Raw genomic sequence first — 15,659 nt, forward strand, 5'->3', positions numbered from 1 at the left:
CTTTTTCTTGTATAGGCTCCTATTACCCCCCCACCCCCGACCCGATTTTTTACACTTGCTGTCTGGTCACCCTACTTATTAGGGGAGTTTTGCCTTTGCTCTTCCTCACACCAGCTCTGAATTTTTATTACAGCAAAAGTCATGCTTTGTGATACAGCTTGAGCACTAGAGGCTAGAGTGAGGCTATTGCGGTAGCAGGTGAAGGGTGCCAGAAAAAGTCACGCTGAACAGCTGCCTGCCAGTCAGGCTGAAAGGAGAGAACATCCATCCGTTCTGAACTGATGAACCCAGAGGTACATAAATCGTACCTCATTGGCTGAGTCATTCTCTCTCCTGTTTCATTGTATGTATATTTTGCATATGAAAGACTAAATCACAGTCAATACAGTGCTACTTAGTTTATTGTTAAAGATTGAGGTAGAATAATACTTTGCAGTTACATAGCTCTCTCCCTCCCACAGGAGTTCACTGTGTTTAAGTCAGAATCAATGAGATCTCACAACACCCATGTGAGGTCAGCAAGTATTTTCACAGATGTGGACACGGACACAGAGGTTGTAACTTGTTCCAGATCAGGCATGGAACTAATGGTGGAGTCAGAACCTGAACCCTGCTGTCCCAGCTCCTGTCCCTCTGCCCTATTAGAGAACTCTGCCTTCTCTTAAAAGGATGTTCACCTTTCAAGTGTCCATTCAACACTTAAATGTCAGTAGTAATGACTGGGGCCAATTTCTGTTTTTTGGCAGGAAAAAAAGTGAAAGCTACATTTGTTGAGATTTTCATGTTCTGTCTAAATCCCTAGGGTGGGATTGTCAGAAACACTCGGTGTTGACCTACCCGTTTGTATCAAAGCCAATGGGAGTTTCACCTGTGATTTAAATGGACGAAGAGGTAGGCAAATGCCATTCACTTCTGAAAATTGTATCTCCAGGTTTGAACAGGTCTTAATGAAAACATCAATAATAGTAGGTTTCAGGGTAGCAGCCGTGTTAGTCTGTATCCTCAAAAAGTACTTTCCTTGTTTTAAGATCCAAGGGCTTTGGATCTTGATTCACCAGGAGTTGGAGGGAGGAAGGAGGGGAATAGTAGTGTCCCAGTCCCTTTAAAGTATGTCAAGCCAATGAAGTTAATATTGCAAACCATGCTGGTTAACTTGAGAAAGCAACTAAAATGCTGTTCCACAAATATGACATGGTTAAAAGAATTAATGTGCATCTAATTCAGAAACTACTCTGGAAAAGCATTTCTCTAAGTGAAGAGATTTCTCAATTTCGGACACTATTTCAGAAACAGACTTTTCCAGACTCACAGTGATAAAGTTTTCTGGTGCTGATGGAGGCTCCAGTGTATCAAACTGAGACTGTAGAAGTTCGGGTGCCATAAAGTGTCCTCTCCTCTTCTCCAGGCGGCTGGCAATGAGTTCCATAGATCCATCCAAATGGATAAAAAGGACCTTCCCTGTGGCAGAGTCTAGCTGATCACTTTTAGAATACACAGCATCCCCTCCACTTACTAATATGCGTCTATACATTTTCTTCAGAGCTGAACAGGCCAGAATCACACTTTGTCCAGCTGACTCTTCTCTATCAAGAGAAGAAAATGTCAGTAGCAATAACTTAATGATATCATGCCCATATTTGGTGTATTCAAACACTGACTGATTGTTCTCAATAGATGGTAAGGTGGGCAGCCCAACATGGCCTCACAAAAAAGAGGTGTAAGGATTTTTTCCTCATTTTAATGGGACTCCGATGTCAAATCTCTAACACAGGTAAGTACGCTTGCTTTTTAAAGATATAATTTCACCCAGTGTCCCTTTAACATCTCCATCTACTGGAGCCTTCATAATGGCCACCATCTTCCCAAATCTGGAAGCGTAATTAGATTCCAAAGAGCCATCAGCATTGCTCCTTAATTGCTGAGAAGGATGGTGGTTGGACAGCATGAGGCACTCACCTGCCCCACCTAAAAGCTGACTATAAGGGTCTGTCTAGAGTACAGTTCTATCCTGAACAATACACACACTTCTTAACCGGTTCCACTTTCAGTTTTTGAAGATTTTGAACTAAATTGTTTGGATTAGCCATACTTCTGTTAACATTAATGGGAACTCTGTATATATCCTGACCCTTTTAATAGTTACTCTGGAGGGTTGGATTTAGTGAAATTACATAAATACACTTGAGTAATTCTTTAATTTTACTCTGGCAAGAGTCCTTTAAAGCTTCAGGTAACCACACAGCATTGGTGTTTATTACACTGGAAATCCCAAATCCTGCCTTCCAGTTAGTTTTGGCATTAGACACCGTAAATGAACATACAGGTTTGATGACTGAGATGTGCAAAATAAAAAAATAAACTCATATTCTGCAGTCAAATTGTGAACACATTATATGTAGTAGTAAACTAATGTTACTGCCCTCTATTATACATGGGCAGTTCTGTTACTTAAATTCCATAGGCAAAGAGCCAGTTTGGACCCTGTTACTTGCAGGGTGCAGTAAGAGTCACTGACTCTTGGTTAAGGCAGGGCTAGCCCTTTCAAGGTTATTCCATTATTTCTGAATTCCATGTTCTCCCTGACCCTTCTTAAAAGAAACTACATCCCTTGCTTAATCCAGGGAGCTCAGCAGCCTCCGGCCCCTCTGAGAAGCAGCACATATGTGGAATGTGAAAGCTCCTTTTTCCTGTCTCTGTCACATCCAGATACTTAAATGAATCATCAGGATGGAGAATATATTGAGTACACAACTGACAAACAGAGAAGGGTAAATGCTGCAAAACCCAAATCCAGATTTTGGTTCAGACCTATCTTTACTGATGAGGACCATCAACTTGTTACTGTAATGTATGTAATTGTCTGTGGGGAAAGAGGAGGGTGATTGCCATTGTGAATAAACCCATGCAAATTTAAAATGTAGAAATTTAAAGTTCCAGGTTTGACTCTTCTCTCCCCCAAGTCTCATAAAATTACTTTTGCATTATTTTTCCCATTTTTTTTAACAGATCTAAATATTTGAGCTAGGATCACTATTTAGGAAGTGCACATCCGGCAAAGTTCAATGCCAAGTGAGTCAACTGGAGTAAGTGACTAAGGATAAAATTTTCTAAAACACATAAGTGACTTAGGAGCCTAATCATATGTTCAAAAGTGACGTAGGTACTTAAGAGCCTAAATCTCATTGAAAGTCAATGGAACTTATGCTTTGACGTCACTTGGGCAAAAATTTCTAAAATGCCCTAAGTTTATACAGTGTGTCCTCTAGACCTAACTGGTATCAAACTTATTACTGAACTGGATTCTTGAAATGTAAATATCTTCGTATAGACAATGGAGAAAGAACTCTCATCCCCAAACAATTCCATCAAGTAGAAGTAATTAGGGGTTTCCTTACTGTTATTGTAAATATTAAAGTACTTCACAGACTAATGAATACAGAATGGTTTTACTGACTGCAGAATATTTTTACAATACTACATACTTATCCCCACTAATGCAACTGAAAAAACCCTCTTGCTTTAGTCTTTAGCCAATACTCATTACAGATGCAATCACTCTGCAAGTCAGAGGTTCTCTTACCTCATTAATATATCATGTAATTTGCAAAGCCATGGAATCCTGTCCTAGAAACAAAACGAGTTAGCTGAAAGTATGTATTATGGAGTTTCACTTTAAATTGTCTAACATCTACGTAGCAGTTAACCTGCAATATAAAACTGGGTGAATCTCTTTCAATCCTTCTTTGGTGTGGGGAGGCAAATAGACCAACTATTTTCCCCCTGCAGTCACATTAGCAAACTGATCCAGTATCTGTCTCTACAGTCAAAGCTAACCTATATAACTTTTCATTTAAATTTACAAACCACAACAGCATATCTAAAGTGTGTAAACCCACTACTTGAAAAAATAAACTACTGGAGCAGAACAGAATAAAACACCAACACAGCAAATGAATATGAATTCTTAACATTTGTTTCCATTAACTGAAAACTGAATAAATTAAAAATTCAGTCTATACTATTCTGCTATAGATCCATGCCTTTATGCCTGTCAGTATGTATATATACTATATTTTACATATAAACAAAATACCTTATTTGTTTAGGTTGCAAAGTCAAGCAACTGAAAGTTAAGAAACACCAGTTAGGTTGCTTGTGCAACTTTAATTCTTACCCTTGTGCCTATACATTATGATCCCATCTCTAATGATATGATCACATAAGATTTCTTCTAGAAGATCCCTACTTCCTTCAGTATGTAGTTTATAAATAATGTAACGTTGCACCATGCAAACAGATTTTCACCTTCTCCCCTCTTCCTTTCTAATCCAGAACCTCTACGACTTCATGGAGGATGGAGAGGGGAGATTTTTTATCTACACTGAAAACTTTAAGTGCTTTTAATTTTATATACAGGATGGAAAAGGAGAATCAATGGAAGTTGCATGTAGTAGTAATGTATGTTTTAGGTTTAATATGCCATATTGTGAACCTTTCGAAGAACCAAATTAACTCTTGTTTTATTTGACAACTTAAACAACAAATCTATTCTCGCATAGCTGTTTTCACATCTAAAATAGCTGGTTTGGCAGGAGTTTTGTAGATTGCAGTGGAACCAAAATTGGGACTTAGTCACCTAAATCCGGGGTTTAGGCACCTAACTACTTTTGTGGATCCAGGCCTAAGGCCCTAATCCTACAAGCTGATCCATATGAGCAGACTTCCAATGAACTCTGTAAAGCTCTTCACAGGTGCTGGGGTCCATCCAAGTGGCTCAACTTGCAGAATGGGGCTTAAGAGTCTGTGTATGCTTCGTTTATGCTTGGCAGTAAGTAACTAATTGTTTGTATACATGTGTAGGCAGGTAGAGTGAATTCCTGCTGATCTCATTTTTCCCTCAGATGCCTCCCATTTGGGTGTGTCTCTTGTTTGCATGGATGAGTGTTTATCTTTCTCTGGGACAAATGCTATAAAATTCCAAAGGGCAAAAAAGAGGGGGGGGGATGCAACAAACCCAAATAAACTACCACCAACAAGCTTTTTAAACTGGGGATAAGTTTGTAAATGTTTATCACGTAGGGCAGGGATGGGGGGAAATATTTAGGAACACTAACTTTCCCAGAAAATACAAATGTCATTACACAGCAAAATCAGCCAGGTAATCTTAATTCTGCAGAAATCACTGCCAACCTTCCACCTGGTACACCTTACACACTGGGTGTGAAAGACGTGGCTGTGACGATGGAGGCAGCTTTGAAATGGAATCAAAAAAGTGCAACAAACTGGCTATATCCATCTTAAATCCCCTTTGAGTAATTGCCCTTGTGGAGCACTCATCAACACTTTGCTTTGCTAATGATGAATGATGCCAGCCTTGATAACCTTCTTGTCTCCTCTCACGTTTCCAGGTCTCCTTTCATGCTGCCTTTTATGCCTGGAGTGCTTTCCCCCAAATTATTATCCAAGCCATGTCTTCTGCCCCGTTCAAATCCCTCCTACAAGCTGCTCTTGCCATCTCATCTGAGAGGGGAAGGATAATGTAAGGGTGGGACTGAACTAAATACCTTGATGGGATAAAAAATTGGCCAGTGCTGAGTGCATTTCATAATCCCACCCCGAGCCAATAACAGCCATCAAGGAATGTGCCTCCCTTACTGAGTAATTGATCCTATTGTCACCCTTGTTCTTCCTCTTCCCTTGCTCCCTTTTTTTGTCTGTGTATGACCCTCAGTTATTGTGTCAAATACCAGTTATGTAAAATCTGATGATCAAAGATTGTCTTTGCCATAGATCTGGCCCCTTTAAATGAAGCAGGTCCCAGGACCCAGTGCCAGAACAAGTGCTCCCAGTTTGACCAGTTAGGAGGGTGGGACAGCACCTGGGGCTATAAAGAGTCAGGCTTTCAGTAAGGAAATGGATCAGCAGCAAGAGGAGAGAGGAATTTGTTACCCCACCCTACAGTCCAGGTGAGACAGTGAAAACCTGTGGGAAGAGGGCCTCCAGGGAGACAGCCATAGATGGTGGTGCCCTGCATAAAGGGCAAGGAAGAATTCTGCAGTAGGCCCTGAAGCAGCAGGGACTGACAGAGGCAAAGGGGGGAAATCACCTGGGAGTTATAGCCTAGGAAGAGCTGAATAACTGTTTTTATTGTGGGTTTTTTTTAACCTATGTTTGGGAAATAAAACTGCCTAGAAGGAGATTCTGGCTGTGAGAGCTCCTTGGGGGACTGGAGACAGACCAGCACCTTATAGTGTCTCTTCTGGTTTTGTAAGGCACTAAGAATATTTTGGGGGACTCTAAAATAATTTGATATAACTAATAGGGGAATTATTTTTTACTTGTAAATTAACTTAACACTAGCCCTGCAAACTCAGCCTGGGTTCAGAGTCAACGGACCAGGAAGCAGTAATGCTAATCTATATAAAGCATAGTTCGCTGTAAAAAGATATGTCAATGCTTAGAAAGGTAAATATATGTTGACTTCTCTGCCTTTGGGATTATATACAATATAGCTACCTGGTCATTTAGTGGTATTCCTTGAGCCATTTTCTTTGTGTTCTCTGTAGGATGATAGTCATCAGCATCATAGAATTTCCATCCCAGCTAAGAAAAAAATTATAATTATGTATAATTTAGCATAAACAAACTAGCTCATGGTAACTCACTAGTTTATCAAGAACACTTTGGCAAGTACAGTTGTGGGATACATGTGGGACTTCTGCACCACAATATGAATCTCACCATCTACATAATGACACTTCCCAGAAATACAAAGTATAATCAAGAGGAAGAAAATAGCAAGTCAATATATACCATGTTTGTTTATAAGTCAAATTCACACTGCACTATATAATGATATTCATCCATGCCTGACTCAGTCAGGACAGATTCAACTATGCACAAATTGGTAATATTTACATATGACATAAGATTTATAATTTAACAAACAATGACTTGCTAGAAGTGAAGAAAATCCTATATAAAATTACAGTAAAACCAGTATAGTTAGAAAATACCATACTTTAGCCGCCAGATGTGACCCAACAGTGGATCTGTAAGAGAACACAGGGAGAGCACTATATAAACATTACTTCATAATTTTAACTTCCCCTTAAAATGAAGTGAGGTGTTGTCTTTCCTCCTTGGGATGGAACTGGTCATAGGAATGTAATAATTGCCATAGTACCCCAAACAAATAGTCCATCTAGTTCAGGGGTCGGCAACGTTCGGCACACGGCTCGCCAGGGTAAGCATCCTGTTGGGCCGGGCCAGTTTATTTACCTGCTGACATGGCAGGTTCGGCCGATCGCGGCCCCCACTCGCCGCGGTTCGCCGTCCTGGGCCAATGGGGGCTGCGGGAAGTGGCGCGGGCCAAGGGATGTGCTGGCCGCAGCTTCCCGCCGCCCCCATTGGCCCGGGACGGTGAATCGCGTCAGCAGGTAAATAAACTGGCCCGGCCCGGTAGGGTGCTTACCCTGGCGAGCCACGTGCCAAATGTTGCCGACCCCTGATCTAGTTCCTCATCTGATCTCTAGCTTTAGCCAGAATCATATGCTTCAAAGTCCCCTTCTGCCCCAATAATCCTGACGTTTCCAAATCATAAGTGGTCAGAGATAATAACATCAGCACAAGGTGGATGTTCATATACACTCAATTACCACATCAACATATAAAAAGAATAAGTATAATCTGCTGTGAGGATAAATCCTTAAACATATAAAATCAAGCCAGAGATCCTATCAGGACTGCAAATTGTAGGCAGCTTTTGCCTCTTCATACTGTTTTCCTCCTCTTCCCCAATATGTATGGTTAGCTGTACCTGTAAACAAAAACTTTGAACTAAAAAACCCCCAATAAAACTTTGGTCACTGTGTCAGGGAGAGAAAGGAAAGGGGAGGAGAGAGTGGGAATTATTCAACTGTAAGTGAGAAAACCAGAAATTCAGTTAGGATTACTTGATAATGTTCTGGTCTGGTAATATTTAAAAGTCTGAGGATATGCAAACATGGCATCTACCAGCAACATTGTCTGTAAGTAATCTTTAGTGAATAAATTAGACTGGCCTTAGTTATACCTGAATTTTAGCAAAGATATAGTATATAAGCAAGCAATAATAGCATACACTTAAGCATTCTGTGGTATGAGACCAAACTGATGAGTGCTTCACTTTAACACACAAGTACAACTATCCCTCTTAACTCACCCCACACCCAATATTATTAAATGATTTTTTTTTAAATAATTGTAGGTGGTAGTGAATATATACCTGTAAGTGGGAAAGTCTATTATTAAAACAACAGGAATGAAATTAGGTTGGTGGAGGGGAGTAAACTTGCAGGGACCAACAAAGTTCCCTGAACCATTCTGCCTTTGGAAGCTCAATGGGCAGGATGCACAGTGGCAACATATTCAGCCGCATTCCTATGATTAGTTTATTTATTACCTGTATTACCATAGCACGTAGGAGCCCCAGTCATGGACCAGACCCTATTGTGCTAGGTGCTGAACAAACAGAACATATGACAGATCGTCCAGAAACAAGCAGTATACACTGTATCCATTGCTTAATTTCAGTCATTTGCAGTGGATGCACAGTCCTGCCAGTGTCCCATGGGGGCTGAAAAGTGCTATTGAAGGCATCAACAATGCCCCCTGCCTAGCACAAAATAGAACACTTACGTATGTTGTCTGGCACCTAAGTCTTTGTCTTGACTAGGAAAAATAGTCATGTTTAGGTAGGGCTTAGCTAACACATGCTAGCTAGTCCTGCTCTAAACTTGACCCTTTTCCTAGTGTAGATCCAGGGTAACATCTTTTAGCTTAATTTTAGCTGGTCATGTAGTAGCCTAGGCTGCTAATGAATTTTCTTTATATTCAGAATATAATAATGTGACCTACTCTAGCCCTTTAGGGCAGGAGTTTAGCCTTTTTGTTTGTACAGCAGCTAGCACATTGTATATACTATTGGAAACAATAATAATATCTGACACATTAAGTTTAACACAACACAGCTATTACCATTCAAGTTATTAAAAAGAATTTGACTCACTATTGCAAGTTCTTAAAAGTTATCCTAAATTAAGATTTTAGAAACAGCAGGGCTCCTGGTAAAACTTTGAAAGTTGCAGCCACACTTGTTTTATTTGAAAAGCAGTCAGTTGTCATCTTTGGTTACATCAGTTTGGCAGTGACTTCCAGCAGTGTTTCACCCATCACAAGATGCTTTTAACTTTTAGATCAACAGAAGCTGCGGCATGTAAAGACATGATTATTTTTTGACTGAGGTCATGTGCTGAGGGCCTCATTCTAAATGACTGGGTGATTGTATCTATGTGGAGTTGGATTATTGAGGAGTTACATGCCAACCATATTGTGAAACATATGCATCCACATTAAATATAAGAGAAATAATTCAAGAGTATATAATTAGGAGTACTAAGATGAAACTGAGCATGAAGAAATTTATCCTGGGAATCAGAAAACACTTCCTTCCTGGAGGAAGAAATCAGACTATGGAATAACCTGCTAAAGGATGTGGTGGAAACCTCATTGATAACTTTATTTGTGTGGAACTAACTAAACTGGATAAAGCACTATAGGGAATAATTGTGCACTTCCCAGGGGGGTGGACCAGATAAACTCATTACTTGCCCTTGTCCTGGAAAAGTAATTTTGATGTGTGGATGAAATATTAGTCATTTCCTTACTTCGTGGTAAAAGATGGAAGGGTCCCTGGGCTGATACATTTTCATGATAACTTCCAGAGTGAGATAACCCAATCTCTTTAATCTCTAACTTTTTATGATTCTAAGAGATGTTGAATAGAGGCCTGGGAACACCAGATGGTCTAATCCAGTGGTAGGCAACCTGCGGCCCATCAGAGTAATCAACTGACAGGCGGTGAGACAGTTTGTTTATATTGATCGTCCGTAGGCATAGCCGCCCGCAGCTCCCAGTGGCTGCGGTTTGCCGTTCCCAGCAAAAGGGAGCTGTGGGAAGCGGCGGCGGGAAGCAGCGGCTAGCACGTCCCTGGCACCAGCCCCAGCTGCCAGGCCCAGAACTCTGCCCCAAGGCTCCGCTCCTGATGCCCTGGCTGTCACGTCCACCCCCAGCTTGGCCCCGTTATCCCTGTCTGTGTCCCTGCCTCCCAGAACCACAGCCCTGCTCCCAGACCCAGCTCGGGCAGGGGTGCGGACAGAGTTGGAGGGGGTTCAAGGTAAAAAGTTTGGGGACCACTGATACAGCACATGATTTATTTTTTTTAAGTAACTGATGCTTTTTTGGGGTGTGTTAATGATAGCTGTTTGTGTTGCTGCTTTTACTAGTCCATTCCAAGCATTAATTATTCTCAGCTAAAAAAGTTTTTTCTCCTGTTTCTTCCTCACCCTGTCTCTGCTTTGTTTGATGTTCTTAAATCTGTCATATACTGGTTTGTGATATTCTCCTTTGTACCACTTTTAATCATATTCCTTAGTTTTCCTCTTTTGATTCCTTTCTGCTCTTTTTAACCTCTCCATAGAACTAATGAGAAGTTATTATGCTACAAGTTACACTCTTGTCTCTTTTCCAGTTCTTCAGAAGATCCTAAGATTCAAACTAAAACAGTGGTTCTCAAACTCTTGTACTAGTGACCCCTTTCACATAGAAAACCTGTGCATGTGACCACCCCCCTTATAAATTAAAAACACTTTTTAAAAAAAAATAGATTTAACACCATTATAAATGCTGGAGGCAAAAAGGGGTTTGGTGTGGAGGCTGACAGCTCGTGACCCCCCCATGGAATAATCTCACGACCCCCTGAGGGGTCCCGACCCCTAGTTTGAGAACTCCTGAGCTAACATGTTCTAACAACACACCTTTTATCCCAGTCAAGCCAAATCCTGGTGCGTTCTGAAAGAAGTCTTCTCCAAGCTCTTTTCAAGCTAACAAGAGTTACAGTAGTGTGGAATCTTGTGTGGGGAAGTCCACCCTTGAAAGTTCTTGTCAAGGTCTTTTGAAAAAATAAAAAAAGGTGGACGGGAGCAGGCACAGCTGTGAGTCCCAAGTTATTTGGTCCTTTTTACTTAGTTACAAGTCCAGGGAAAAGCTTCCCAGTCACTAAATCAGAAGCTTTCCTGCCAATGCTTCATACTTGTTGTCACCCTCCAAACCCTTTAGTGGGGGAAATCACAGCCATAGGGGTGTCTCTATGCTTTGAGGTAAACTGTATAGGATAATACTAATTCAGCATTCGGATAATACTAATGCAGGAACTCCTATAATAAGGACAGTGGTCAGGTAGAATAGGTAGGCCCTGCTCAACCCTCTAAACCTGATTTCTCCCCTTGTCCCTTGATCTGAGATCCCCTCTCTACCACAGTGTCACTGACATCATCTTCAAAGCAAAGTACTGTAGATACAAGTCAAGTTAAACAGTCAAAGGTCTATTCCAGGGGTAGGCAACCTATGGCATGTGTGCCAAAGGCGGCACGCGAGCTGATTTTCAGTGGCACTCACACTGCCTGGGTCCTGGCCACCGGTCCCAGGGGCTCTGCATTTTAATTTAATTTTAAATGAAGCTTCTTAAACATTTTAAAAAACTTATTTACTTTACATACAACAATAATTTAGTTATATATTATAAACTTATAGAAAGAGATCTTCTAAAAATGTTAAAATCTATTACTGACATGCGAAACCTTAAATGAGAGTGAATAAATGAAGACTCGGCACACCACTTCTGAAAGGTTGCCGACCCCTGGTCTATTCTAACCCAACAAGAGCAATTAAATGAGAGTGTTAAGGCCGCAGTTATCCCTATTAAGCCCCACAGTGCATAATGGGTAGCTAGCTACCTGAACAGTTGCTGATGTGTGCTGAAATATCAGGAAACAAAAGGGAAACTTTAGCCTTAACTCCTCACTTGTGTCCATTTGTTATTCACGAGCTAGTTTTTAAAATTGTTTATATAGTGATAAAACAGAAGAAACTGAATATTGTTCAAAGCACAGAAATAAAATAAAAATAAAGCCACCCTTCCGTCAGCAACAACTCTTCACTAAATTAAACAAAATCCACTGATAGCACATGCAGGGTGTACCATAGCCTAGCACAGGAACAGTGTGAAAATTACACAAAGCTAGACTGGCTTTTAGTCACCGTGGGCTCAAGGAAATGTATCTTCTGACTGTAATGAGGGGCCTGAGTCACCCTCCATACTTGTATGGGTGTAAAACACCAAAGGCTCCTTAGTGCAGGTGTGGTTTATGTTTTTCCCCTCTGAAGAATGAAAAACCACGAACTACTGAAAAGTGCCTTCGCAGGAGATGTACCACAGCACAGACAGCCTTTGGGTTAAGTCTTCAGTTGTTGTCCCAAAGCCCCTGCAACAGCGCAGGTTTCAGAAGACTTTTCCCCTTTACAGACAGGAGGAAATGCCCCTTTAAAAGACGCGTGGTGCTGAGGGCAAAGCAACCAAGCTCCTGGTTACTGCACAGCTAGTTCCCTGTCAGCCAGGGCAATGCTGGGAGCCCTAGAGCTGCAGCCTGAAGGGGCCCCGGCTTGGGCTAGGGCCCCGAGCCAGTGGTTGGTCCGCCTGGCCCTCGCCCAGGAGGGGGCAGGCTGAGACCCTGCAGTGGGGGCCACCCGCTTTCCTCAGGCCACGCCCGGGACAGCGCGCCCTCAGCGGGGCCGGGGCCAGACACGCGGGGGAGCCGAGCCCACCCACCGACCGCAGGGAGGGACCCGGATGGAGCCGTCCAGGCGAGGAGCTTCCCCCGCAGGGGCTCCGGTGCCTGGGGCAGTCCGCGCGCCCCCGGGGAGGGGAAAGCACCTACTTGCCCGAGCCGCTCACTCCCATCACCACCAGCAGCACCATGCCGAGCCCAGCAGCCTCTCCCGCCGCGCACCTGCTCCTCCTCTGTGCCCAGCCCCTGCCGCCTTCACGCCTCCTCGTTCTCTCTGCTCTGCCCCTCCTCCCGGCCCCTCCTCCGGTTCTGTCCTTGAAAAGACACAGCGGCCTCTCTCTGCCTAGGAGGTTTGTGCTGTGCTGCTCCGTGCGAGTGTGGGGCCAAGCTAGATCGCAGGCTGCAGACGCTTACCTTGCGCTAGGCTCGCTGTCGGCGCTCCCTCCCGTTCTCCTGCCCTAAGAACGGCCCTACTGGGTCAGACCCAGGGTCCATCTAGTCCAGTCTCCTGTCATCCAACAGTGGCCAATGCCAGGTGCCCCAGAGGGAATGAACAGAACAGGTAATCGCCAAGTGATCCATCCACTGTCACTCATTCCCAGCATCTGGCAACCTGCCCATCCTGGCTAATAGCCATTGATGGACCTATCCTACTTGAACTTATCTAGTTCTTTTTTGAACCCTGTTACGGTTTTGGCCTTTACAACATTCCCTGGCAAGGAGTTCCACAAGGTGACTATGCGTTGTGTGAAGAAATACTTCCTCTTGTTTGTTTTAAACCTGCTGCCTATTAATTTCATTTGGTGATGCCTACTTCTTGAGTTCTGAGAAGTAGTAAACAACTCTTCCTTATCTACTTTCCCTACACCAGTCATGATTTTATGGACTTCAATCATATCTCCCCTTAGCCATCTCTTTTCCACACTGAAAAGGCCCAGTCTTATTAGTCTCTCCTCATACGGAAGACGTTCCAGATCCCTAATAATTTTTGTTGTCCTTTTCTGAACCTTTTCCAATTCCAATATCTTTTTTGAGATGGGGCAACCACATTTGCATGCAGTATTCAAGATGTGGGCATACTATGGATTTATATAGAGGCAACATGATATTTTCTGTCGTATTATCTATCCCTTTTTTAATTATTCCCAGCATTCTGTTCACTTTTTTGACTGCCACTGTACATTGAGTGTATGTTTTCAGAGAACTATCCACAATGACTCCAAGATCTCTTTCAGCTAACAGCTAATTTATACCCCCATCATTTTATATGTATAGTTGGGATTATGCTTTCCAATGTGCATTACTTTGCATTTATCAACATTAAATTTCATCTGCCATTTTGTTGCCTAGTCACCCAGTTTTGAGAGATCCTTTTGTAGCTCTTTGCAGTCTGCCTGGGTCTTATCTTTAGTAATTTTGTATCATCTGCAAATTTTGCCACCTCACTGTTTACCCCTTTTTCCAGATCATTTATGAGTATGTTGAATATGACTGATCCCAGAACAGACCCATGGGGGACACCACTATTTCTCTCTTTCCATTCTGAAAACTGACCATTTATACCTACCCTTTGTTTCCTATCTTTTAACCAGTTACCAATCCATGAGAGCATCATCTCTCTTATCCCATGGCAGCTTACTTTGCGTAAGAGCCTTTGGCGAGGGACCTTGTCAAAGGCTTTCTGAAAATCTAAGTACACTATATCCACTGGATCCCCTTGGTCCACATGCTTGTTGATCCCTGCAAAGAATTCTAGTAGATTGGTGAGGCATGGTTTCCCTTTACTAAAATCATGTTGACTCTTCCTCAACAAATTATGTTTATATGTTCTTTATTATAGTTTCAACCAGTTTGCCCGGTATTGAAGTCAGGCTTACAGGCCTATAATTGCCAGGATCACCTCTGGAGTTCTTTTAAAAAATTGGTGTCACATTAGCTATCCTCCAGTCATCTGGTACAAAAGCGGATTTAAATGATAGGTTACAGATTACAGTTAGTACTTTTGCAGTTTCACATTTGAGTTCCTTCAGAACTCTTGGGTGAATCCCATCTAGTCCTGGTAACTTATTGCTGTTTAATTTATCAATTTGTTCCAGAACCTCCTCTAATGATACTTCAGTCTGGGACAGTTCCTCAGATCTGTCACCTAAAAAGAATGGCTCAGGTTTGGGGAATCTCCCTCACATCCTCAGCCGTGAAGACCGATGCAAAGAATTCATTTAGTTTCTCCACAATGGCCTTATCATCCTTGAGTGCTCCTTTAGCACCTCGATTGTCCAGTGGCCCCACTGGTTGCTTAGCAGGCTTTGTGCTTTGGATGTACTAAAAAAAAAAAAAATTGCTATTACTTTTTTCTCTTTTCTTTGTCCATCCAGAGGGATTTCTGTGTGGGCTTCTGCCTCTAAGGGTCCTTCAGGCTTGAGTCATTGCTTGTGTTTGATGCTTGTAAACAGGCTTGGCGGAAGTCAACGTTTATTTTATCATTTTGACAGCTAACAGCAATGTTTATTTTTAAGAATTTTTTCCATTTTAATCAATTTAAAATTTCACAATAGCAGGAAATTATGGGTGGGAATCAATTATTTAATTACAATGGATGTTGAGATTCAATAAGTTAAAGCTTTATAATCATTAAAATAAAAACTGGCACAACAAAAAAAACTCACAACAAAATAAATAGCCTTACATCAAACTCTAATAAGTTCTCAAGCAACATTTTTCTCACTTTGCTTCACTTTCAATGTTGATTATCAGTTTGTTGGTCTGGTGAAATTGACATTTACCCACATTATATTTTATACATAGGCTTGGAAGGATTAGAATTTTAGAGGTCCCTGGCTTGTGACATTTGCCCTTTAAATGGCAAAATCGAAAGGGTGATAATCCTACAAATGGCTTATGCCCTTCCCTATATGAAACACATATGTGAGTCTATTATGTTCACAGAAGCCGATGAGTTCTGAGGTAGACAAATACACATTTATACACACAATG

At 41.8% G+C, this 15,659-nt stretch overlaps 1 protein-coding gene across 5 annotated transcripts; it reads right to left on the bottom strand.

Annotated features, from left to right (window-relative positions):
* Positions 1-383: 383 nt before the first annotated feature.
* On the bottom strand, positions 384-13,172 carry IDNK (IDNK gluconokinase). 5 transcript variants are annotated; one of them, XM_034774404.1, is made up of 6 exons: positions 12,816-12,904; positions 10,857-10,990; positions 7,022-7,052; positions 6,517-6,603; positions 3,581-3,624; positions 384-1,583 (listed from the first exon to the last, which is right to left on the bottom strand). In XM_034774404.1, the coding sequence occupies exons 4-6, from the start codon at positions 6,544-6,546 to the stop codon at positions 1,205-1,207; spliced, it is 453 nt and encodes a 150-aa protein (XP_034630295.1). In that variant the 5' UTR covers positions 6,547-6,603; positions 7,022-7,052; positions 10,857-10,990; positions 12,816-12,904; the 3' UTR covers positions 384-1,204. The 5 variants fall into 5 exon arrangements, with proteins under 5 accessions (XP_034630295.1, XP_034630292.1, XP_034630293.1 ...); XM_034774401.1 differs by lacking the exon at positions 10,857-10,990 and adding an exon at positions 9,050-9,247 and having other exon boundaries at positions 12,816-12,900; XM_034774402.1 differs by lacking the exons at positions 10,857-10,990; positions 12,816-12,904 and adding an exon at positions 13,080-13,172.
* Positions 13,173-15,659: the final 2,487 nt, after the last annotated feature.

This window comes from Trachemys scripta, chromosome 6 (assembly GCF_013100865.1).
Source record: "Trachemys scripta elegans isolate TJP31775 chromosome 6, CAS_Tse_1.0, whole genome shotgun sequence".
Classification (NCBI taxonomy): Eukaryota; Metazoa; Chordata; order Testudines; family Emydidae; genus Trachemys; species Trachemys scripta.

Coding starts and splice junctions, on each gene's coding strand:
- IDNK (XM_034774400.1), bottom strand. CDS start 12,856: ATGGTGCTGCTGGTGGTGATGGGAGTGAGCGGCTCGGGCAA. Junction 6,604..7,021: donor GGTCACATCTGGCGGCTAAA/GTATGGTATTTT, acceptor TTTTTTTCTTAG/CTGGGATGGAAATTCTATGA. Junction 3,625..6,516: donor GAATACCACTAAATGACCAG/GTAGCTATATTG, acceptor TTTTGTTTCTAG/GACAGGATTCCATGGCTTTG.